This window comes from Salvia miltiorrhiza, chromosome 2 (genome assembly GCF_028751815.1).
Source record: "Salvia miltiorrhiza cultivar Shanhuang (shh) chromosome 2, IMPLAD_Smil_shh, whole genome shotgun sequence".
Classification (NCBI taxonomy): domain Eukaryota; kingdom Viridiplantae; phylum Streptophyta; class Magnoliopsida; order Lamiales; family Lamiaceae; genus Salvia; species Salvia miltiorrhiza.
Window position 1 is genome coordinate 54,681,763 of NC_080388.1, and position 26,387 is coordinate 54,708,149.

Consider the following 26,387-nt stretch of genomic DNA (forward strand, 5'->3'; position numbering starts at 1 on the left):
TGGAGGCACTCTGCTCTGCACTGGCTGGTTCCTCCTCGGCTGGGGTCTCTTCCAAGTTGATTCCTCCCATATCGGGGTGATAATCGGCGGAGAGATCGGGGCACCAATTAGGATCATAGAAAGGGTTGTGTGGATCCATGAAGGAATAAAATTAGAAGAGAAATGGAGGAGAAGAAAATTGGAGAAGAAGAAATGTGAAGAAAAATGGAGGAGATGGGGTTTTTTAAAGAGGAGGAGAAGAAAAAAAAAATTGAAAACAATCTGTCAAAGCACGGAGATCGAGGAAAAGCAGTCAAAATTTTCATTTAAAATTCGAATTTCTCTAATTTTTTTTTAAATTAAGGCGCGTGCAATGCACGCGCCTTCCCTCTCCCCCATCGTGCATACTCGAAGACTCGAGTATCCCTCGAGTAGGTGCCCCTGCAACGCCCTACTCGAGTGCAACGCTCTACTCGAGTAGGCACTCGAGTAAGGGCGTTGTCAATGCTCTTACTCTCTCTAAAAAAAAATCAATTAAATGATGTTCTTATATGGGAGTATGTTTTGGTGGGACAAGCAACGAAAGGAATAACCGGTGGTTGAGACGACGTCGTTAAGGCTCTGATCTCCATAAGAAGGCGCAGGACCTGTTTTTTGATAATCAATTAAATCAGATTCCCAATTTAGTTTTAACCAACCAACCGTCTGAACAACACCCAGAGCTACCACACTCTCTGCGCATATCATCCAAATATTTCAAATTAAACTAAACAAAACTTCATCTTGATTTGAGCGCAGGCAGCAGCAGGAATCCATCAATTCTCCCTGATCCGCAGCTCACCCCATAAACAAGGATTCATTACTCAACCAAAATCACACAACGATGGCGAAACGCTTTGGATTTGGATTTTTGGTCTCATGGTTCCGTAAAAAAATTGTGGACCCTCTTCACCAAATCCTTCGCCGGTTAATCTCTTTCCCAAATTCAATTCTTTATTTTTTACATTTCTTCTCATAATTGCGAGTAATGCTTGTTATGTTCACTCAAATTTCGGCAATTTGATTGATTTGATAGGGGAGCCGAGCCCAAGCAGCTGTCATTCTCCGCTGCGCTCGGAATCACCTTAGGACTCTTTCCCATCTGTGGTACGTTCCTTCCTCAACTAATGCTCTCACTGATTCAGCTCATTGCCATTTCTTTTATTCATTATTTTTAAATCATTTTTGTTCGCATTATACCTCATCCATGCAGCTTTGAGCTGAAATTGATCATTTTCTAGGGTTTTCTTCTTCCTCTCCGAATGATGATGAATTTACAGTCGATTTCATATCTTCTTTCTTTGTCTGTTCTTAAATCCTGTCTAAGATAGCCCTGTTACTGCAGGATCTACGGTAGAGTAATATGATTATTATAAAAGGAAATTTTGGAAACTTATTATTTTTGGTTTCACAAACTTTTAAGTTTTGGTTTCAGCTTATGCTTTGATATTGTGTGTTTGATATCACTCCCTCAAAAAAGGTGTTGTAGTTGCTGTTGCTGTCGTTATCCATTAAATATCTGGCCTTCACAAATTTTTTAATTCTTGGAAGTGCAACTAGTTAATTTGTCTCGTGACTTGATATCTTTTATTAACTTTCTGCTGAGTATGTAATCTTGTGTCCCCCTCTTTGATGTTATATCACATATCCTAAATATCTGATATTGTGGGCCGCAAAGATGCGATCTGGATGACTATCTTACACTTGGAGTTTTTCATCTTCACTAGGGGTTACTGTGTTTTTATGCGGGTTAGCTATTGCGGTACTTGGATCCCATTGTCATGCTCCAACTGTAATGCTGACTAACTTTATTGCTACTCCGATTGAGTTGAGGTAATCCTTTATCAAGCTCAAGTCATCATCTATCAGTTTGTTCTGTTATTAAATTTTCGCCTAACACTACAAGGTTCAATGAGTATTAGTTCATTGCGCACCCGGTGATAGCCTTTACCCTCGATGCAATATTCATGACAAGGATTTCTGTGTGTTAGGGTGCAGAGTACTAGTTGGCATAGTGATGCTTCTCTTTCTCTGCCTTTACCATCAAATTCTTGATGCGTGCTTTGATGTATTTTTTTCGAGTCAAATTGCCAAAGTGCATGATTTGATGTTTTGGGAGCCAGGCTTTTGTAGTATGGTTGTGAGCGTCCACTTCTGCTTATTCCCCTTCTTCATATTGGTTGGGAGGATACGCACAAATGTAATATGGCAATGGTTTCATCTTATAAACTTACGCCTTTGGTTTGTAACTGCGAGTAGTAAGTCATGTGATATCATACTATGATACGACTAGTATATTTTAGGACTTGATTTCTATTTATTATTCTTAGCAGAAATTTTGAATGATCAATCTCAGAATTTGTGATTATTGTCTATTTCTTCTCTCAACAGTCTGATGATTCCATTTCTACGATTTGGTGAATTCATTACTGGTGGACCTCATTTTGCTTTAACTTCTGATGCTCTTAAGAAAGTGGTCACCGGAAAAGCTTCATGGGAAGTCCTGCAGAGCATTTTCCACGCGGTACGAAACCAAGTTGACATTTACATTCATATCCATCTCCTGCTGTCTAGTGTTTTTGAGAAGCATTAAAAAATAGGGCAACAGTTTGATTAAACAGATGGATGGTATTGACATATGTGCAGTTGCTGGGATGGCTTGTTGCTGCACCATTTATTTTTGGAGGCCTCTACGTGTTGTGCTTGCCATGTTTCAAGATGTTGGTTTATAGGTTTGCGGTTGTTCCTTCAAGCCCGAAAAAGCCAATCACCTCGATTTCGAGCCCGAGAAAGTCTCCCAACTCCCCCAGTGAAGTCAGGCTAAAGGTCAGGGATGTATGACTATCTGTGAGAAATGCAAGTGAGCGCTACGGTACGCCATTGCAATTGCCATTGCCATAAAAATGGACACACCTTAGATGTAACAGTTTCAAAACATTTCTGTACAGGCTGCTAGCATGTAAATGTTGTACCCTATTTTGGCCTACGTGCTGAGATATTAATATACAATCTTTATTTTTTATGTAGTTTATTTGTCTTGTTGCTCTTGCAAGAGCCATCCATCGTAAACCAGACTATTATAAAAACGATATTTTCATTTTCTTTTCTTTTTTAATCTCAACATGCATTAGCTGTACAAGAAGACGAAAGGGTAGTCGTGATTAATGCTAATTCAATCATCAGCAGTCATTAGAAAGGAAAAGGATGCATGGGCCATGAGGTTGAACCAGAGCCTTAATTTCTTTTTCTTTTTTTTTGCCAGGGTTAATTTATGTTAACTACTAGTAGTACATGGTAGGGGCTTGGTATCGAAAGAGTATGATTCGGATATTTTGAATTCTTTTTAGAATGAATTTAGGAGTGCAAGTACTTAGTGGGGCTCTAACATAATATTATACTCCATTATACATTATTAATGTAGTAGAACACATGAAAATGATGGTGCGAATGGACGGTTCGCCGCAGGGCAGGTGTTGGACTTGGCACAACGCAACCAATGTATTAGTTGTTGATTTTTTATTTGAAACTATTAGTTGTTGATTGTTAAAGATCAACTAACTATTTTTCACATACTAGCAAATATCTAACAAATAATACTACTTAATATTTTGGTGATGTTCCATAGAGACAAAACAAATGTCATATGTTGTAATATTTGATACCCTATCTAATCTTACAAGCTTGACATTTCACCGATCGCCGTTGCCAAATAGGGAGATCGGTACATGAAGAAACTGACAATACGAGATTTTATGAGAGAGAAACTTGCTCTGGACAGCTCAATTGCCTCTCTCACTCTCTCTCTCTCCACTTTATCTATTTAGGTGTGTGTGTGTAGTGGACCAGTTGTTAAGATCTATGTCTCTATCTCTTCTTTCCTGGGCAAACCAATTCCAGATCTTTGCCTCAAGGGTTCTTCTCCTATCAATTCCATTTTTATCCACATAAACCCAGACAACCTTCGTTTAAAAAGGAAAGAAAAAAAATCCCGTCTTGCTTGGTTGCTTCAACAAATGCGATCTACTTTGGGGATCAGAGCAGAGCTGGTGAGTGTTGGTGATGTCGAAAAATAGGAATTCAGAGCGAGAAATAGGTAGCAGCAGCAATGGTAGCAGCAGTTGTTGCTCGAATGCATCTTCTCAGCTGAAAATCTACCAAACATTCATATTCTCAGTCCCAATTTTCTTCACATTTATACTTCTCTTCTTGTTTTATTGGTTCTATCTCCGGCGGCGACGGGCGGACTGGTCTTCTCTCAGAATGAGGGCTAATAATTCCGTTCTAATCGGCGATGATATCTCCAGGGTATGTATGTATGTATGTAAATATCAGCATTCCGTTAAATTAATAATGCTAATTTACTGTATTCTTGGTTGTTAGTGTGAGCTTGGGCTAAAGAAGGAGCTGAGGGAGATGCTGCCTATTATCGTCTTCAATCACAGCTTTTCTGTCAAAGACACACTGTAAGTTTTAGGTCTTCATTCAACTATAATCCTTTCTTTATATGCAGCACAGAGAATTAGCAAATCATCTATTATTTGTACTTGTAGTTGCTACAAGCTATATTTTGTTTTGGTTTGTGTGTTGTATATGAAGTTAAAGAAGAGCCGTTTGGTTTCTCTATATATGTATAACTGGATTAGTATCATAACAAAACTGATTTGCCTATCTTTTTCTGTTGGTTGCAAAACAAAATATTTCTTGTGTTTCTCTAGTGGTGCTACATAAAATTGAGTAAGCAAGTAAATATGTGAGGAGTTATGGATAGGATGTATGATGATTGATGGGAATGAATTTGTTGTTTGTATTGGTAGATGCTCAGTGTGCCTGGGGGAGTACCTAGCGGAGGATAAACTACAGCAGATACCAAGCTGCGGGCACACGTTTCACATGGACTGCATCGACCTCTGGCTAACCATACACACCACTTGTCCACTCTGCCGCCACTCTCTTCTTGCTCCCACTCTTCACCAACAGACTCAGACTAATCAGGATCCTCAAACCAGTGATCCGCCTTCAGAGACAGATGAAGGCCTTGTTGCCATCGCAAGGGATCAACATGATGACCCAGAAGCTCAAACCCAAAGGGGTGTCATGGAGACTGTCAAATGAATCTCATCAATTGGAATATTGATATTCTAATTTTCTCATTTTCTGTGTACAGAGTGAAGAGGCATTATCGCTCTCTATTTATGTATTTTTCCCAACACTTGAACAACTCTAATGTATGCTTAAGCCTGGCTGCCTTGTTTATTCATTTATATATGTTGAGCTGGAGAAAAGATAGTTATGACATACATGAATATGAATAGGGAAGAGGGGAAGAGATCAAATGTTTTAAGCATATGTACTCCCTCTGTCTCGCGAAGCTTGAGCAGTATTCGTTTTGGAGTTGTCCCGTAAAACTTGAGCAGTTTTCTTATATGGCAAAAGATTTTTTCATTATTCACCTTTTCACTCACCGCATTTAACATACAAAATACTAACTTCTTAAAATTCGTATTTAAAAAAAATTGCTCAAACTCCGGGATTACATTTACGAAAGAAAATGGTAAATGGAGTTAAGTAGAATTGAGTTGGGCCAAATCAAAACTCAACATGTTGAAGTAGATCTATTTTGACTGAGTCAACTACTGACTTCGCCAGTAACCACTTGTCTTATCTACAACGACAACTAGAAGCAGTCACTACTCTCTCTCTCTGTGTTGACTTTCTCTCTCTTACAGCTTAGCTTGGTCGTGGCCATTTCAATTTTGAAATAAACCGGCAGTCATGTCTGTGGCGACAGCCGCAAATCCGGCCAACATCTGTGCAATGGATAGGGTTTCCTACTGCTGCGTATGGAAGGAGGGGCGCGTTATCTACAAATACAGCGTCGGCAACCACGAGATCGACAACATGGCCGCCTTGTGCTTGGAATCCATCCCTCCTTACCACAGATCCTACTCCCAAACCATTGCTTCTTACACTTTCTCCTTCTTAATCGACGACGCCTTCGTCTACTTCGCTATTCTGCGCCGCCACTCTCTCACCAACTCCCATCTCCTTGCCTTCCTTCAAAGCTTGAGGGATGAATTCACCAATATTGCCACTCCTAAGACTCTCGACGACCACTTTGCGCCCGTCGTCCGTCGCCTGGTGGCTTCCTTAGAGGCCGCAACTGCCACGCCGTGGCCGGCCATGAATGGGGCCGCCGCAGAAGCTGGTACTTCCACCAAAGCCCCTCTCCTAGCAAGGCCTTGCAAACAAGACAAGAAGAAGAAGATCAAGGATGATGCGGCTGTTGCCAGGGATATTGAGACGCCGGAGCACAGGCGATCCACGGACTCCGACGCGTCTTCGAGGATCAAGTCCAGCACCCAGAATCTGAGAGACAAGTGGTGCCGCCAAGTGAGGATTGTTCTTGCCATCGATGCTGCAGTCTGCCTTCTTCTACTTGTAATTTGGTTAGTTATATGCCATGGTATAGAGTGCATTCGTTGATATATATATATGATGGAGGCCTTTTGCATTTCAATATATACATATACATTAGGTGGATGTAGATATGAAAAGTTTTGGAAAATATTTATCCTCTGAAAATGGATTGCTTAATTACTACTGCAAATGGTTATAGAATCCAGAAACAGCCACTTGGGAAGTATCACAGACTGCAATGACACTCAAACCCTAATTAACAAAATGGGCATCATTACAAAGATGATTGGCAAAAGTGAACATATATCTATCTATCCCACTCAGAGGTCTGGGCTTGAGGAACCACCCTAGCTGAACCTGAAGATTCACCATTACCGCTAAAAGGGACCTTCACCACAAGTTTATCCCAACCCATGATGTGCGGCAAGGCAAACTGCACCAACAAGATGAAGCAAATTAGCATAACAATGCACAAATGAAATAGCATCAAGGGATATTTCATGTTTCAGCACATCCAAACAGTCATGATTCTAGGCTGCACTAACCAGGCATCTTCAGTTTTTTACTCATGGAGACACCTTACAATCTGATGTTCTCCAAACCACAAAAAACAAAAAACCGAAAATGAAAAGATCCATTTTGAACTACACCAAGTGTGAAGCATCAACATCAAAATCCTCATACTTGTAGCACAGGATCAACTAGTAGCCAAAGAATCCTTTACTATGTGTTGATTATGTATTTTGGGTACACATGCCACTAATCTACAAGCCATCACCAAAATGGAAGGACGCGTCTCACTATATGCAATTCATTCTCAAATAAGTAAATATCGACTAGAAAACATGAAATAAAAGATAATGTCTTACAGAGAAAGCAGTCCGCATCACTGCAAACTCAGCACCAGTGACAGGAACAACAAACCGGTCATTTGTGTTGTGGACATTGCTGACAACACCTGCAAAGCAACACAGCAATATATTCACTCAGTAACTTAGGTATTCCTATTGCACTTTGTTCAAAACCAAAGATAAACAAGTACCGATGGTAGAATTAGCTATAACACTACGTTCTACATCATACCAGTCACTCAACTTCGTGATTCATTTGCATAACTTCACAAATAAAAGGAATACTTACTCAGAGAAACAAAGTAACCACTACCATCAGCATGTGCTTTAATTGAAAGACTCTTTCTAACTTGACCTGCATTACTGTGGATTAAATTGCAGTTAATTTCACATCTAAACTAACCAAAGATGAGAAAATTGAGAACAATAGCTCGCAAAAGATTCAAAATGCAAACAAACATATTAAAACCAAATAGATAAACAACCTTGATAGCATTGATGGGTCATGGAAGAATTCACATGAATCCTTTGGACCCAAATTGATCAGGGATCCAACTTCTGTTGCGGACAGAGCAAATTTCTGAAGTATACACAATAACATATATAAGCCACTGATCAATCCAGCAGTATGAATGTTAAGAAAAAATACAGATCAAGGAACAATGTCACCTCAGTCAAAAAATTACCTGCCTTTTCTCCCAATCATATTTACGCTCACCAATAGCGGGCCAAAATGTCAACATGATGACGCCACGACGTTCAACTCTGTAATCTCCAGTCTACAAATGAGGGATCCAAATTACGGCTTCATATTGAGAGGGAAAAAATGGAATACATATCATGAAAATAACTAAGCTTTGTTATTTGATATCATACTTCTAATTTAGTGAACTTGGGTAGAAGAGGATCAGCAGATAGTGCAGCTTTACCCTTGTAAATTGAATAAGGTGCAAATATTTTAGCTGCAGAATTCCCAAAAATCAAAAAATTAAAAACAGAGATTGAGTAAGGAAGAGGTGAAGTTGGATTTAATGGTGAAAAGGTGTGATACCGCTAGGCTCAAATTTTGCTGTAGCAGTAGACATCCACGCCCGGGTGGCAATGCCACTAAATAATTTGAAGTCATTAGCAGCTACACCAAGCATACTCTTCGAAGCCCTGCTCCATATACAAAAAGAGTAACTGGCATCATCTTTTTGTTTTTTTTTTGAAGTAAAAGTAATCACCTGCACAAACTTATCTAGACAACAGCAAACCAACTCGCCTATGCTAGACCGAACAGATCATTTCTAACAACGGCAGCTCATCATTAATTTGAGGGCATTTTGGCTACTAAAAAATTGTCAGTAGAAATGAGAAGAATCGCATGGTTTTAAAACCCCAGAAGCCCTAGAGTGAGTATAAGAGCAAGCAACAAACGAATTGAAGGAACAAAAGCATTAAGGATATTGAGGGGCGATTCGGCTTACAGTAAGAAATCAAAGGAGAAATTGTGAAGAGTAAAAGAGGGTTTTGAGAATTGCAGGGTGGGGTTTACCTTGAGGAGTGCAGGAGCAGCTTCGACAGCTTCAACATCTTTCTTCACGAAACCAGAGAGAGAAAGAGCGAGAGAGTGTTCCGCCGGTGGCGCAGGAGTAGCAGTGTGAACGCGGGTTTCTAAAGAAAGACCTACACTTCACACCACACTCGTCCCAGTCGTCCGTCTTTGATTTCCCGCTCCTTTTACGTTTTTCTAGAATTTCAAGGCCCAAGCCCACATACAATTGCCTATTTTTATTGGGCCGGACACAAGCATCTTTAAATTTCTGAACTATAAACAAAACAAAATAATGTATTATGTCCACAAAAAATAGACTCTTTTTATGGTTTTGGAATGTCTACAAAATTAGTCTCTTTCTATTTTTAAAAATTATCTATCACGTCATGATGGCCCTAATTTTCACTCACAATACAATTAATTATTATTAATATTTATTATTAACATACTCCCTCATTCCCACGAATCTTGAGGCAATTCTTTTCGGCATGAAAATTAAGAAAATAATATTTAGCGTGTTAAGTGTGATAAATGAAAAAGTGAAAAAGTGAATAAAGAAAAAAAAATTATCATATAAGGAAATGACTCAAGATTCGTGGGACGGAGGGAGTACTTTTACGTGTTCCACTCACAATAAATTAAATGAAAAAGTGAATAAAGGTAAAAAAAAAATATCATATAAAAAAATGACTCAAGATTCGTGGGACGGAGGGGGTACTTTTACGTGTTCCACTCACAATAAATTAAACTATTTTCATTAAAACACGTGTCGTCCTTTTCTAGGATTATTTTTTATAGACGAATAAAGTATTATTTTATATTTATCTATATAAAGCACCTCTTTTCACCATTTTTTTTTTAGTTTTTTTTTTTTTTTTGAATTTGTTACAACCAAACAAAGGAAAAAACTCACTCACACTCTAGCTCCTAAGGTGACTCGAACCCCCGACCTATTGGTTGGAGGGGAAGCGTCTTACCAACAGACTGTGCTTCATCGTCGATTTTTTTTTTTAAGAAGCCTCTTCAATAAGAGATGCCCAAGATCTGAAGTTTCGAATTAGATCTTTAAAATTTCTTTATTTAGTTGCATAATTTGTCAAAAAAAAAAAAAAAGAAACCTCCTCAGTCTTGTTGAGAAATCAACATCCGGATGCAGAATTGAATGATCTATGAATTGGAATCATTAAAAAGATAGTGTTTGTTGAGAGGGGACTGGAAAAGAAACCAATAGCGCGTAGTTATATCAAATATCTTGGAAGGTAGCAAGGATTGATTGAGATCTCATTCTTTGAGTACGCGACCACTAAATGGTGAAAAGCAACTGAATTCTTCTACAGAAAAGACTCCACAACATTCAAAGATTGAGATTCTTGAAGAATTCGAGATATGCTATATAGTAAGATAGTATTGTAAGTCTAGGCTTTTTTTTTTTTTTTTGACATTTTTGTCCGTCCATAAGAATTGTGATCTTTCTATTTTATACATAAACTCTTATATTTTTATTTACATTTACACAAAATATTTACAAAAAAACTACTATCACACATACCCTTTCTTCACTTTATATACATTTTTCACTATTTTATTAAAATTCATGCCCTTCCATCCACACCACACTTGTAATAATCTTCAATTTATGTATATGTCACAATATATCTTCTTTTTCTAAAGTTGTACATTGGATTTCGGAAAAAAAAATCAAATCTTGGAAGTAATTGAAGATGAAATATAGTTTCGCTCAACTACATATATCTGCTACCTCTTGAATGTCAAAATTCAGAAAATAACAAATTAGGATTAAAAGGCTTTTTTTTTTTGAGAAACGGATTAAAAGGCTTTGTTCGTAATGTATTGTGTTGTTAAATCTCAAGGAGAAATTAATCGGACACAAAAATAAATAAGGATGCCAGGCTGCCAGCAGCATCATGGAATGACAATTTGAGCAACATTGTCTCAAGCATAGGAATTATGTTACATAATCCATCAGTAGTCGAATTAACAAGCAGTCACTAAATTACTCCAACACAAATGACATGACAAGAAGTCTTCCCTAGCTTACAATTACAAACCAAAGTCTTGAATTCAAAGTGCGTCAAGTTCCAGAGAGAGAGAGAGAGAGAGAGAGAGAGGGAGGGAGAGGGAGAAAGCAAGGATGAAGATGACCTGAGTCCTAACCATGGTTGGTGTGTGTTAGGGTAGAAGAACCCAAAGAGACCAAAAATATCTGAGGGTAACTTCCAATGCAATGAAACTCCTACCCCATTGGTGGAGTTTCTTACAAGGTACCTTATAATCTACCTAGCTATAACAGAATACTACGTCACAACGGCTCCAACTCCAATAGTTGAACCCCCCGTGCATCATTCCATATTTTTACATTTACATCAAAACAAAACACTCAGACCCCACCCCCCTTTTCCCAAAAGAAGACAGGATCTACTACTTTATAAAAAAAAAAAAAGAAAAAAAAACATAGTTTTTCACCACAACAAAACTATTACTAGTCAGAGTTTTTCAAATCCTGAGACTAGCTAAAGTTATCAAACAACAAAATCTGGGGCATCCCCTGCCCCATTTTCCTAATTACTATCTACTACTGCCATCTACAATATAGAAAATAAAAACAAGAGAGATTAATTTTGAAAAGATGAGCCATTTCAAGATCAACATTTTGAAAATGAAAGTGGACTTAGAAGTTATTAATATATATGTGACAAACATGAATAAAAAGACTGTTTGTTCGGCCGCCCCTCCCCTTGAGGGGGCATTGATGAATTGAAAATGATTTGATCTTTGCTTAAGCCTTTCCGAGGCTGAAGCAAGAGATGATCCGACTCACCAACTCTGCCTTCCTTCCCAAGTGAGGCAAGAGTTGATTGAGATGCACATGCATGCGATTTTGCACTCTCTTGTAGCTAGGAACCTTTCCTAGTGAGAGAAGTGCATATGATGAATAAGGCGTGCTCCATTTCTGGATGCAAATAACCCCTATGGGGGGTTCGTCCATGAGAGGGAGAGATAGAGAGAGAGATGTAGAAAGATAACCATGGTTAGGCCAAAGGTACTTCAGGAATGAAGTGAACCGAATTGAAAGAATATAATGATCTCATCCGCATGCACGAGTCTCTAGCTCAACGATGAGGTATTGGTGGTGCGTGCAGACTCACGGTCACGCCTGCGGCACAGCAAAGCAGACTGTCAAAGATATTAGTACACTCATCAACACCATCATATTTCAACACCAAATTACTCAACAAAATGCACAAACCTGATTGAAGTGGAGTTGGTGGCGCCAGGGATACAGGTGTGCCATAATGTGGCGGGTAAATACCAGTTGAGTTCATCGTTGAATACTGGAAGAGGTGGTGGGGATACTGAACGCCGTAGCCCTGGTTGCCCGAATACCCCGTTGCTCCTCCGCTCCCATCGCTCAAGTTCAGATAAGGGTAGTAAGCAGCAGCAGCAGCAGCCGCCGCCGCTCCTGAGACAAGCCCGCTGCTCCCAGATCCATACAGTGGATACTGTGCGCTTGCTCCTCCATACACACCGTAGTAGCTCTAAATCAAGAAATAACTTATATAATTATTTAATTTCTAGTAAATATCATCGACTTAATTCCTTAAGGAAAATAGTTGCAATCAGCTTCAGCAAAATTAAATATTACATCATTATGTAATTACATAATATTTTCAGTCCAATTACCATCAGTCGAGCCATGAACTAGGAGGATGCTCGAGAGCCAATCAAATGGTATTCAAAATACCATTTTGTTACATTAAAAAATGGTGATTTTGTTAAAGATCTAGTTTGTAAGCCAAACAATATTGTCAAGAATAGATGCGTGTGTGAGAAGGTACGCAGTCCTTGTGTTTCATGGTATTTAACTAATTTCATCGTGACAGAAACCTGAGAAATTGTGTAGAGTTACAACTTCTGAGAAATAGACTTTCGTTGACAAAAATGTAAGTAGTATATGAAGCAATTCAATGTTTATTTATTAATTAGTAAGATAAATGATTAAGAAAAAATGTTTTATAGTAATTATCAGTGCATGTATAGTAGTGGTCAATGAAGCATTTCATGAGAATTAGAGATGGTGGAGGAAGTCCAGAAAAAAAAGGAGTTATGTACAGACCGTGGGGTAAGCATATTCAGCCGAGTATGGAGAGAACCTGGGGATTTTGCCAAACAAAACAAGGTATTAGGATCTCATGCTGTCATCAATTATTTGTTAACAGTTGCTAGAGTTAAAGAAGACACAAGCTAAACATGCATCAATAATTATCAATCATTTCATGTTCTTCAACAGTGGTGTGTGTGTGTAGAGAGAGAGATGAAGAAAATGATGATGATAATGGAAAGACTGAACATGCGTTGGACTAGAATAATATCAGTGGATGCAGCAACATAATGCGGGTGGTCCAACCATACACGCCTATCGCGGTGTACATGTTTTTTCAAAAGAGTAAAAACGCAGAATGATGCAATAGAAGTGTCTTGCACAAGATATTAAAGATCAATGGAGCAGCCATTATTGGTTGGTAGTCATTTGGTTTCAGCATGTGTTCATGTTTGTGTGGGTGAGAGAGAGAGAGAGATGTCAGACTAGGATGATGATGGTGGGAGGTGGTAGGGAAAACCTTAAAATTCAAATTGATGGTAATATATAAATTAAATGCACATGCATATGTTAGTATATATTCTGGGCGTGAGTTGGCAATGCACGTGCAAATGCCCTCGAAACAGTAATGATGAAGAGCATACACACCCATACAGATTGTAAGGAATGCCTTGTTGAATGGAATAATGAGGGAAGGTTGCAGCGGAAGCGAAGGCAGCCGCTGCCGCCGCAGCGCTCACTCCACCTGCTGTCGCCGCCCCCTGAAATCCTCCCTGATGAAAACCCCCCATCACCCTTATGTTCCTCCCTCCTCCACCTGCGCCAGCACCATATAAAAATTGGATAATTAATTAGTTGTAGATTTATTATATGTACATACATAAAAAATAAAATTGAAATCTTGAGTGAAGGCATGCATGTAGTAGAGAGGTTTAATGTTTAAATGGATAAATAATACAGCTGGGCATGCCAGTTGTGGTAAATCCGAAAGCAAAGGTAAAGAAATAGCAGCACAAAAGCTAAAGCGTGTTGTGTGTCTTTCACAGAAGAAATGAGCTGTCATGCTTTTCTTAAACATATCCTGTGCGATATGGCCAGCCCACACACACACACTGTTTCTGTTTGTGTGTGTTTGTGGTCAATAACTCATAATTCCCAAGTCCCAAATGTTGAAGATGTGAGAAAGTGGTGTTCAAGTTCAATTCACACGCAGTAATTAATCATCAAATATGAGAGCTAGCTAGCTGGGTTCTTATTTACTTGGGGGTAAAGCAGCATGCATAAAATAACAAAGTTTTACCCAATAAAATCTCATATATGCATACAATGAAGAAAAGTAAGATCAAAGCAAGTAAAAGACAAAACAAAATGATGAATGTATGAAAATGAATATACCATGCTTAGGAGTAGAGGGCTTAGATCTTTGAACGCCCAATGAAGCAAGATTGCAGTTAGCCCTCCTCCCATCAATGACTGGAGCTGCATCAACACATGCTCTCATTGCCGCATCTGGTTCCCGGAAAGTTACCTGAATCATTCATTCCACCCAAATATACAGCAAGCTCAATTAGATACATATTCATCTAATCAATATAATTCTCTCACGATCTACACACACACAGTATATTCAACAAGAATAAAGTGAGGAAGAAGAAGAAGAAATGACATACAAATCCGTAGCCCTTGGATCTTCCGGTGGTCTTGTCGGTGATGACGACGGCCTCCAATATTTCGCCGAACTGCTCGAAGTACTTCTTCATGGTATCCTTCTGCGTCTCCCACGCCAGCCCGCCAACAAACACCTTGGTGTACGTGGTGTCTCCGAACTGTCCGGCGATGTTTGCTGCCGCCGTCATCGTCTTTCTCTGGTGGTGATCTCGATTAATCTGATCCTCTAGCAACTCTGCAAAGTCAGTATAGTTGAACACTGCGGATCTGGAAATCAAGAAAAATAGGGTGAAATTGGAGACAACTTACTGGAAGGAGTAGAGATGGTGGGTGGATTATGAAGCGTTGAAGGGTGGGGTGATGGTGGTGGAGATGGAGAGACAATTAGGTCAGAGACAGCAGGGAGGGAAAAAAGAGATGAGGAGGAGAGAGAGAAATGGAGGGAAGAGAAAATAAAATAAAATAAAAAAAGGTGGAATTGGAAAAAGAAGAAAGGGCGAGTGATAATACGGACATGAATTATATAGATATGAAGCCCCCACCAGCCCCCAACCCCAACCTCTTTTAACATCCATTCCCCACGCGCTCTATTTCTCCCTCCCTTCTCATTCAATTTATGTATGCAATGGTCCCCCACCCCAACACACCTTCAACTACTAAAATGTCTTTTAACTCTCAATCAATTTCAAACTTCTTTTTCCCAACTAAAATCCTATATAAAGAAGTGGAAAATTTTATTCTTGTTACCTCTTATAATATTGAATAAACTAAAATTCTACAAAATTGTAGTAATATTAATTTTTTTTGAAAATTATGAAAAGTATCTATTATATAATCAACTAAGCAACTCACAAGCAGACGGAACCTCACAAAGGTGGGAAAATTATCCGCATGCGGCGGAACCACTACCCATAAAAAGGTGGGAAAATTACTCACACTCAAACGGAATTGAATCCAAGACTTTTCCATTACCCATACAAATGTGGAAAAACTACTCACACACAGGCGAGATTGAACCACCCAAGACCTTTCACAAAAGAGATTTTTTGAGTGCCTCAACTTTGTCACTTGAGCTAGGACTCATTGACAGTAATATTAAAAAATTTAATAAGGTTAAATTGCATATCTTTATGAAATAAAATACTAATGTGGGGATAGACTTTTTTAAAACATAACGCTTATTCATAGACGAAAATTAGTAGATATTGTATTCTAATTGTAACTAGTTATATTTTGTTCATGTTTAATTGTAATCATTATGATAGTTTTTTTTAATAAATTTTTGTAACTTTTGTCACTATGATTATGATATATGGTTGTTGCTTTGGCTTAATGTGTAAGTTCAAACATATCCTACTTATGCATATACAAAACAACGTAGACTTTTTTTGTCTATAAAGCTATGGTCAAATTAAGTGAACTAAGTCTGGAATATATGGATTTGTGGTATTGTTGTTCAATCAAGTTGCTCCATTTTGACCAAAAAAAAGTTGCTTCATCTTGACCTATTATATTTGGCTAAAAACAGGGGCAGATTAGGGGATGAAGCCCCTGCTTTTTTTAAAATATATACTCCCTCCTTCGTTCCTAAAAATTATTTATTATAGTAAGTGACAGAATTATAATTTTTTTTAAGTCTATTAAAATTTCACTTATCCCCGAAAAAATAAACGGTATAAACCGTATAAGAGCAACTAAATCCGCCGCGGGCTAAAAGAGCAACTAATCGTTAAACTCATGACTGCATTGACAACTTTTGTGAATGGGCTGAAATATTAGCACAAACTTTGAGTTAATTTCTTCTTTTTTCCAGGCTATATTATGGAAACTATTTACATTGATATTTTTTTTTTCCGAAAGAAAACATTTATTTTTAAAAGCATAATGATCTAGTAAGAGAAACTATAGGAGAACTAGCAAAAACGGAGCTTAATAAATATGGGAAACTTAATTACGATACATAAAACTTTAAATTGCACCTTCCTCCAAACTACTTCTTCACATCTCGTTAGTTGCCATCAATGCCTTAAATTTTTATTTATTTTTCATTTATTCATAGACGATGTATAGTTTTGTTAGCTAAATTTGGTGTTATAAATTTTGGAGAAATCGGATGAATTACGAGTTTGATCGGGCGCATTTGAGGCAGTCCATTTTTCTTAAGTAGCTCATCAAATAAGAGAAAAAGTTGCAAGAAGACTGTGTAATATAGTTTATAGTAATATTTTTATTATTCACGTATTTGTCTGGGAACTGTGTGTGTTGTGCAGTAGACATAATTGTTTATTTTTATAGTATATGATAAATTATGGCACGAAGAATAAATAAAAAATTTAATTTAATTTAATTGTAATGTGAACTCGTATAAGTAAAGCATAGATTTGGTTTGTGATGGAATTATTTTGGATTTTGAGTTGTGATAATGGCGGCTGTAGCGTAGAACCATTTATTGGTACAAGAAAATGATGTTTGATTGGGACGCGCTGGTGAAGGAGGTTGGGGAGTGTTGTGGGCGGCCATAATTGTGTTTCCCATGGGTCTCGATATTTGAGTAATCAAACATTGGCCTCAATTATTGTAATATTTTCAACAAAACCATATCATATTGATTAGCATACCATATAATAAAAAGAAAAAAAAAAAGTACTTGGATGAGATGTCTCATAACAGTCAAAATTTGGATCAAAACTGAAATTAAAAGAGAAAGGGTCAAAAACTTGATGAAACACGATATGTTTGTTGAGTAATTGATTGAAAATAGGTCGAAATCGGTGGTATATTTGAACTCGTCTTTAGATATTCAGATGAAAATACGATAGAACAGATAAAAACTCAAAGAACATATGTGATGAACACGAGAAAGAACTCCAGGAAAATAGACAGAATTTTTACTTTTGAACTAGAGTTTACAATATGAGAGTAAAAAATGAGTATGCATGATAACGCTCATATTTTCATGGTTTTTAGTTTTCATATGATGTCAATTTTATAGGGAATTGAGTGTTGGATGATTGTTTTGCGCTTATATTGATTTATCTTGTGAAATATGATACTTGCTCGAATTTTGATAGATTTTACAGGAATCTTGAGATCGAATTTGGAAAAATGTTCTGAAATAGAAGTTGTAGTTCGTCTCGAGAGGAGTTTGTGAGCACAAACGGATTGCAAATCGGAGTTCAGACGAGGAAGATATGGCCGAAACAAAAACGTCGCACGCAACAGTACAAAAACGACGACCCACTTGAATAGGTTGCCGATTTTGGGCATTTTAATGAAGAAAAACGGCGGTCAAAACGGCGCCCACCGTGTTGACCACCGAAATCTCTGGACGGATTTTGTGGTTGGAAGCTAAAAGACGGCGCCTGCCGTTTTGGGGATTTTTATGTACAAAAACGGCGACCGAAACGGCGCCCGCCGATCGGATCGCCATTTAGTTTGCGTTTTTCAGTATTTTACGTTTTTATCAGTTATTTTTTATTTTTGTACTGGATTTTTCCCTGAGACTATAAATATGGCTCATTATTGACCTATTTAAGGGGCCACACTTTAGTTTTCAGTTCTATAGCTTTTAGTTTTCATTGCTTTCCTATTTTTAGAGCTTGGATTGGATTTCTGCAAGGATTGAAGATTCAAGATTGTTACATTGGTTTTACTACGGATTTTTATATAATTCGATTTTTATCATTGCTTTCATTTTAATTATGTTTATGTTCTCTTTTACTATGTCTGGCTAAATTTTTAATCCGATATATTCTAGGGTTTGTAAATAGTTAATTAGATTCATGTGATTAATTTGTTAATACATTTTTGCCTTCCGGTTTATGATTCATAATTCCTGGTGCTTGAATTCTTGCGAATTACTTGATCAATAATTTGCATGTATAGCTATTCGGTTTGAGACCTAACGGAGATAATTGTTTAACGGATTCAGGAATGTATGATATGATTTTAACCTTGAGACCTAACGGATATAGGTGGATCATAGGGAGATATTCCTAGGAGCTTTTGGATGTTAGTAGATTTTCTTGAGACCTAACGGAGATAGATAATTTACTAATCTACTGTCATTGCTGCTCTAGCAAAAGTAATTGATTAACGACCTCTCATTATAGCTGGATTAAACTGGTAATTAGGATTAATAGATTGATTGTGTGAGTTTGGTTAATGAATTTACTTCCATAGGATCAGACGTTTTATCATTTCTACCTGAATTTTATTTGCTTTGTTGTAAGTTTAGTTTTAATTATTCTTTCATCTAAGTGTGAGCGTGTGTTGGCCAAGGGGTAAGGGGTTCATGCCTAAGACCAAAGGTCTTGGGTTCGAGTCCCCTGTGGCGCGGCCGTTTAATTTCTTTATTTAATATTATTATTTCATCTAAGTCTTTTGCGTAGATATTGGTAGAGTCTCTTTAGGATTACTTAGAGTAATTTTGTTTATCAGTCCTCGTGGATACGATACTCTGCTTACTATTTATGTGCTACAATTACATTGTTTAGTTGCAGTTTTTGTAACTAATAAAATAGTGACCAATACATATACAAATTAAGAGAAAAGAAACTATATATCTATTTATAAGTGTGATTCTAAACTAAGAGCACCATTGTCTTTTTCCAACTCCTCATGCATGCACATTCGGGCCGGGGTAAATTCATCCTCTCGCTAGTTCATGTGTAATGTTCTTGATAATGACGCCAGTCGAATACTCTTCACCAAGATCCTTCGGTATAATGGCAAATTTTGTCTTCTCTTGACATTCTTGTTTTTAATTAGGGCTGGAACGAGGACCTTTATTGATCCAGTTATGTGCATCTAGGGCTGTAAACGAGCCAAGCTACTTGTGAGCTATTCGACGTTCAACTCGATAAAAGCTCGTTCGATAATTTAATGAACAGCTCGTTTAGCTAAACAAGCCAAGCTTGAGCATGACGATGCTCGGCTCGTTAGCTCGTGAACAAGCTCGTGAAGTGATTTATCTTAAAAACATAAGATTATTCATTAAATGTCTTACTATATTTTATACTATATGTATTAATATTTGGATTAAGTATCTAATTAACATCATTTATTTACAAGAAAATAGTAAATATATTATATTTTTGTGAATAAAATAACTTATATATTTGAGAATTAACTTATGTATTAGGAAAATAACTAAAATTTTAAATAAAAATTTAAATTTAAAAAGCTCGATTAGGCTCGGCACTGTATTCGACTCGATTAAAGCTCGATCGATAATTAATCAAACAACTCGATTAGCTAAACGAGTCAAGCTTGAACTAGACACTATTCGACTCGGCTCGGCTCGATTATACCCCTATGTGCATCGCTTCCTTCCATCAACTTTTATCAAAATTTGGTCAACACTCCTATAACTTTATTACTTATTATCAATGACTCGATGGCAAAAATACCTCTTGTTATTAGATCACCATTGATCTCTCCCATCATTCTGAACCTCTCAGACTCATTAGGTCGTCATAAAGAAGAAGTTTAATGGAATCCTGTAAGGCTTTGGGCTTTTATGTCCATTGATCATGCTCCATACCTAATAGACCACACTTCCTAAAAGATGCACAAAATCATCCACGTCACTATTTTACTATAAAAATGGTATCACCCAAAATTAACATATGATCGGGTAGAGCGTCGGGGGAAGGGGGGGGGGGGCAATTTTTCATTTTAAATTTTAAGTCTATAATTATTTTCTTAAGTATTTTGAAAGTTCAATAGAGTTTTATTGAGCAAATATATGGGAGTTAGCTGAAAAATCAGTTCTTATTTGCTTAACATTGTTTTAATAATCAAAGTTAGCAGGAAAGTTAGTTCCTACTTTTTAATACGAACATCTATTAATAGAAAAGTCGGTCCTTGTTTTATGAGTTTATAGCATCCAAGCCAATTGCTTAATATTTTGCATTTTTTTTTATAATATTTTGTTAAAATTATGTTAATTTTCCTCTTTTCCCCCATCATAGTTAATTTTGAATGTGAGTTTGAGTCAATTATCTAGTTTAAATAAGATTGTGAATTGTTCATAATGAAAATCAGTTTATTTTTATAGAAGATATAATGATTTTAAAAAAACATAGAATGTGCTTCCGATGTACTTGTTGAATCAATGGAAAGATAAGCGCATGTAGAAGTTGAGTTAAACTTAAATCATTTATAATGTATTGAAATAACTTAATGTATGAAAATATCATTTGTTTTTGTTACTATTATGAGGGTTAATTATAGTTTATAGCATGAACTTTTAACAAATTTTAATTTATAGCCTCAACTTTAATATATATTTTTTATAGCCTGATCTTTGTAAAATTATTTAATTATAGCCACAATTGCACCAAAATTATGGTAGTAGCCTATTCTTTATCATAATTACAACTAAAATGATAATCGATTGCCACAAAACTAGAGCCTAATGTATTATACACGAAAAGAGGTTTCCAACGGTAGGTAGCACATTATCATCGGACCATCGGTATAATCGGAATCACGCCTAAAAGTTAGTGCTATGATGCCAACTTTCAGATGCAATTCCGACTTCACCGATGATCAAATAATGATGGGCTACCTATCGCTCAAAATCTCCTTTAGCGTAGAATACATTAGAATTTGATTTCGTGGCAATCATCATCGTTTCATGTGTAATTTCGATAAAGAAGAGATACTCTTAGTTTTGATGTGATTATCTCTATAACTAAACAATTTTTCAAAGTTCGGGTTATATAAAAAATAAATCAAAGTTTAGATAAACTAAAATTTGCTGAAAATTAAGGGTATAAACTATCATCATTTAACAAAATTGTTCAATTCTTATTAAAATTCCTAGCTCCGTCATTGGGTGGTACTTCAGCATGCATCCCTTCTTGTATATCTATATGTCATTATCATCCTTCACATTGATTGATCATCCAAGTTTGCAAAATACAATTATTATTTTAATTGTGTTTTGGACAGGTACAATTATATAAATTTTACACGGATTTGGGTTGTTAAAAGTATCGGCCTCATAATTTTGATTTATCGCCATGTTCTATCATAAGTAACAATTTTAAATGGCTAAACTCTATCAAATATGAAGCTAGTTACACACACACACATATATATATATGGTTGGGTTCTACAAGAAAATGAGCATATACAAAAAAAAGAGAAACATTGGACATGTCAGTAATGCGGTTGAACATACCAATAATTTTATTGAAAGTTTGGGGTTTCGAAATCTGGATACGTTCAACACAATTACTGATACGTTCATCAAAAATCTGGATGCAAAATTTAATCTTAATTATTGACCGTTCGATGGTTGATATTGTTTCTCCTTTCTTTGCAAATATTTATTTTCCTATTGAACTTCCTCCTATATATATATATATATATATATATATATATTAGAGTGGATTTTGAAAATAGCTTATTTGTTTAGTAAATTTAAAAATTATCCACTAAGATAAAAATTTTAAAAATGACCACACATACCATTTCACCCTTTAAACATCACCCCTTTAAAAATTCGCGCATTTCACAACCAGTGGAATTCACAACCATAATTTTTTTGGTTGTGAATTCAAGTAGTTGTGAATTTGAGTTTCTAAAGTTTGAATTTACAACTAAAACTAGAATTTATTTTGGTTGTGAATTCGAGTTTTAATTGTGAATTCATAGATCTGGTTGTGAATTCAAGAATATTAAGTTGTGAATTCAATAATATTAAGTTGTAAATTCATCGAGCTGGTTGTGAAGTCATAGATTTAGTTGTGAAATTAAAAATATAAATTGTGAATTAATAGATCTGGTTGTGAATAGAAGAACATTAAAATGTGAATTCATGGACCTAATTGTGAATTCAACATCATAAATCAATTATTCATATTTTTTTTTCTCTTTCAATCAATTAAATTTCTCAAATAAAATTCGTATATCATCACTGAAAAAATTAGCCTAACAAAAAAGTAGTAAGTAAAAGAGATACTCAAGAACAAATACCATAAATCCTAAATATGGAAATCCATGAATTAATTTACATGTTATGATGGATTGAGAATTGTTGAGGTTTTATTGGAAGAAACAGACTTGTTATTATGCATCCAGACCTTGAAAACCTGCCTCTTAACCCCAGCCTCACTGCAGAACCTCTGCAACTCGGCGTCGTCTTCTTTGGGAATCCTCCACCCCACCTTATCCGCGAACTCCATCATCTTCTTCTTCTGCGCCGCCGTGTACTTCGTCCGGAATCGCTTCTGCTGGGGGGGCAGCGCCACCGCGTTGAGATGGAAGGCGCTGAAGTTGAGCTCCGAATCGAACAGAGGGAAAGCGCGTGAAGGCTCGAGTCACGGCGGAGGATTTGGAGGTGCCGCCGCTGCAGCTCCACCGGCCCAGGCATAGAGAGAGAAAGAGAGCTACAATAGGCCCGTGATCTAGTCGCCGGAGTCTAGTAAAGGGAAGGGTGACGGTGGCTCCTGCATATGGAGTCGCCGGACCACGGAGAGAGGGAGAATAGGCGGTGGTTCGCTGCCATCTGACGAAGAATGAGAGAGGCATCGCGGTGGTGGTGGTTGTGCGGCGCTACCGCTGCGATTGCTTGAGATTGAGTGGCGGCGGCGCGGCGGACGAGCGGCAATAGGGTGAAAGAGAGAGAGAGAGCGAATTTTTTATTTTTGGGGGAGAGGTATTTTCGTCTTTTTGATAAAAAAACTGGCCATTTTTTTTAAGTTTTTATTTCATAGGCTAAATTTTAATTTTACAATATGGAAGTGCACACTTCTATATATTACCTCTATATATTACTTATAAATTACAACCTAAATTGATTTTTTCCAGGTTATATACGGTTACATGGAAATAAGAATTTTCTCACTTATATATAAGTTTTTACTTGTGTTTTGATCATGTAATTAATATTGGTACGTGTGTCCTACTTCACAAGTGATCATGACATGCAGCACACAAGTATGTTGATGGTTTATGACTTTAATCATGGTTTAGAATCTCGGCCTAGAGATTTAGTGCTTAATAGTTTTAATAGTAATGTAAAAACGAATAGATTTACACATAACAAAGTTGCACGTTGTCATTTCGCACAAAACGAGTTAAAACGAAATTATTTCTTCCAAACAATTTATTTTTTTCGTACATGATATTAACATATATTATTGTCTCGTATTCATGAATTGAAATGTTCTTCTTTTATATGAAGCTCGTAGTCTTATGCCCAAATTAAAACATACATCAAAGGTTGCAACTAAGGGAAGTCAATTAAATCCTTGTCTTCTCCCAAATAATACTTTTTCCAATTTTAATTATCTATGTACTTGGTATTTAGTGTGAATGAATAGGCACGCAATATCCATCCATCTCCTTTTACAAAAAAAAAATTATTAATTATTTGCCATCTTTCACACTTGATATGTTGACATCATACGGTATTCTAAGAATTGGAAAAACACAATGTCAATGTAGATATATTATTAATTATTTGCCATCTGTTACACCTGATATGTTAACAATATATCATATGGTATTCTAAGAATTGGAAAAACACAATGTCAATGTATATAAGGTTTTGAAGAATGATGTATATACATAAGGAGTGGTTAATTATAAGTTATAAATTTATTTTAAACTAAGAATTATGAATCATGGAATCGTTATAAATTTTATGAGTAATAATAAATTCAGTGTCGGAAGTGATGAATTCGAAAAAAAAGAAAACGCCTTCCATGCATGGCGTTCAAACTCATGACCACGAATCAATTTAATAAAGTGATGAATTCACTGTAAACCTTCAACATTTAAGGGTTAAAAATAGTTCATAGTTTATATTTTAAATTAACTAACTTTTTATTTTATCCAATTCATATGGTGTTGTTTTAGTGAGAACTACAATTTTTGTAAGAAAGTGAGAACCATTAAAATAATTGCATTTGTTGTAAAAATTAATGCATTTACGCACTCGAAAAAAAATTAAATTTTCGCTCCCTTCAAGATTCAAAACAAGAATAATAAATACTAAGTTGCTTGTAATGTACAAATACCGTATTAAGTTAATATAGTTAAATTTATGTCCCTTTCAGGATTTGAACCCATCTTTGAACGACTATTGGTGTATTACAATCAGCTTATTCGTAGATTTATATTGGCTTAGTTTCATTTTACATGATAAATTTGATTTTACACGATCCATTTGAATAAATTAATATTAATCATACGATTTTTCAGTACAAACTCCATTTAATGTAAAAACTACAAATTTTGCATTTAACATATATAATAATTGCACTTAACCTTGTTGGGTCCCAGAGGGTTGACTGAACAGGTGTAGGGGGGGGGGGAGGGAACACCTGAAGGCTATTTTTCGCGGCGTAAAACAAACTAACCAAATTTCAGCTAAAAAGATGGTCAAAGACTGATACTGAAGTGACTTCAGTAATTTGACATCAGTCGAGCACTGAGCTTAACTGATATCCACATAAGGCTTCAGTCTAGAGTTTGTAAAACAGAGTAAAGTTATTGATCTCACTGACTATCAGTAGATTGATCAGTTAGACTAATAACTCAGCAGCGGAAATTTAAACTTAACGCCAATGGCCTTTTGAAAAGGTTTGTCACTTATAAAATCTTTAGTTACACTTTTCAATTAATCCAGTTCAGTTGAAAACCGATTTAGGACAGAGAAGGAAAAACTGAAAGCAAATAAAGAACACAAAGATTTTTAGACACAACGTTCCTAATCCACGGCCAGATGGATTAGTCTGACAAACACTCTGGGCTAATGTTTAAAGGTGCATAGCAAACCTACCAACATCCTGGGTTGAATTTCTCGCTCGCTCTTAGCACGCTAAGACACACTCGTGCCCTTGCAGCGCTTCGCTAAGATTTGTGGAGTCAGAACCCTAGTTTGAACTCCTCTCTACTCAAACACTTTTTTCGCTCGGTTGAAAAGGGGTTCGAACTCTTCCAACTAAGACTACTGAGAACATGCTCTCAAGTAATCTATTCTAGGCTTAAGATAAAACAGGGGTTGCCTAGATTTCTAAGAGAGTTTTGGTAATCAGCTAGACTGATTTTACAACATTTGGGTACACTCTTCTTCGATTCAAGGTTATGTCTAAGATAGGGCTGGCTTGTGATTTTGACAAAGCTTCAGCGTATGTCTTGAATCGGTCCCCCAAGATTGAAGGTGTTCCTCGAACTCTATTTATAGGTGAAGTCCCGAATATATCCGTTGGAGAGATGGTCTTCAGGATTTCAGTCATTGTGAGACATTCTGTTCTTTGGGGCTAGGCTTCAATCTTCTTGGCTCCTGATTGGTTGAAGGTTTGAATCCTTTTTGTTCTTGGAGCAAGGTGCGTCTGAACTTTAGCACGAAGAAGGAAAGTTGGTGTACTGGAAATGACGATCTTCAAATCTGTTGCATTTAATGCGCCGTTGTTTACACTTGTTTGCACGTGAGACTTTAAGTTCAACTGGAGAATCAGTTAGAGCTTTCGTCATTTGCTTGACCACTCGTTGATTTCAGTTAACTGAACGTCTCTATTTCTAGTTGTCCTTCACCAGTATTTTTTTTCAGTTGTTCAGTCTTCAGACGAGCTTTGATCTTCTAAGTCTTCAGTCTTCAGTTTTTTCGGTCTTTGATATTGAGAAACTCCAGTAACCTTCAGTCTAGCTAAAAGATTGAACTCTAATAGTTGAGTTCAAATAAAGATGCTAATATAAGAAAAGGTAACTAAGGGTTTTGGGATCATCAAAACTTGGGATATGTTTTTTCTTCTAT

General features: G+C 36.6%; 5 protein-coding genes across 11 annotated transcripts; 3 read left to right on the forward strand and 2 right to left on the reverse strand.

The window, feature by feature from the left end:
- Positions 1-488: 488 nt before the first annotated feature.
- Positions 489-3,042, forward strand: LOC131010373 (uncharacterized). The gene is made up of 6 exons (XM_057937872.1): positions 489-617; positions 778-945; positions 1,055-1,125; positions 1,746-1,851; positions 2,410-2,542; positions 2,665-3,042. The coding sequence occupies exons 2-6, from the start codon at positions 863-865 to the stop codon at positions 2,857-2,859; spliced, it is 588 nt and encodes a 195-aa protein (XP_057793855.1). The 5' UTR covers positions 489-617; positions 778-862; the 3' UTR covers positions 2,860-3,042.
- A 555-nt stretch (positions 3,043-3,597) lies between these two features.
- Positions 3,598-6,535, forward strand: LOC131010379 (RING-H2 finger protein ATL58-like). The gene is made up of 3 exons (XM_057937879.1): positions 3,598-4,323; positions 4,399-4,481; positions 4,833-6,535. The coding sequence occupies exons 1-3, from the start codon at positions 4,078-4,080 to the stop codon at positions 5,128-5,130; spliced, it is 627 nt and encodes a 208-aa protein (XP_057793862.1). The 5' UTR covers positions 3,598-4,077; the 3' UTR covers positions 5,131-6,535.
- Positions 5,791-6,501, forward strand: LOC131009755 (phytolongin Phyl1.1-like). The gene has a single exon (XM_057937164.1). It carries the CDS (start codon positions 5,791-5,793, stop codon positions 6,499-6,501), a length of 711 nt encoding a protein of 236 aa, XP_057793147.1.
- Positions 6,536-6,585: 50 nt separating the features above from the next.
- Positions 6,586-8,996, reverse strand: LOC131010369 (single-stranded DNA-binding protein WHY2, mitochondrial). The gene is made up of 8 exons (XM_057937866.1): positions 8,824-8,996; positions 8,338-8,444; positions 8,163-8,248; positions 7,973-8,065; positions 7,772-7,866; positions 7,576-7,649; positions 7,305-7,393; positions 6,586-6,868 (listed from the first exon to the last, which is right to left on the reverse strand). The coding sequence occupies exons 1-8, from the start codon at positions 8,859-8,861 to the stop codon at positions 6,743-6,745; spliced, it is 708 nt and encodes a 235-aa protein (XP_057793849.1). The 5' UTR covers positions 8,862-8,996; the 3' UTR covers positions 6,586-6,742.
- A 1,764-nt stretch (positions 8,997-10,760) lies between these two features.
- On the reverse strand, positions 10,761-15,110 carry LOC131010340 (uncharacterized). 7 transcript variants are annotated; one of them, XM_057937818.1, is made up of 7 exons: positions 14,921-15,108; positions 14,614-14,837; positions 14,339-14,471; positions 13,592-13,760; positions 12,959-12,995; positions 12,092-12,380; positions 10,761-11,998 (listed from the first exon to the last, which is right to left on the reverse strand). In XM_057937818.1, the coding sequence occupies exons 2-7, from the start codon at positions 14,797-14,799 to the stop codon at positions 11,955-11,957; spliced, it is 858 nt and encodes a 285-aa protein (XP_057793801.1). In that variant the 5' UTR covers positions 14,800-14,837; positions 14,921-15,108; the 3' UTR covers positions 10,761-11,954. The 7 variants fall into 7 exon arrangements, with proteins under 7 accessions (XP_057793801.1, XP_057793805.1, XP_057793802.1 ...); XM_057937822.1 differs by having other exon boundaries at positions 14,917-15,108; XM_057937819.1 differs by having other exon boundaries at positions 10,761-12,018; positions 14,921-15,107.
- Between the last annotated feature and the right edge of the window lie 11,277 nt (positions 15,111-26,387).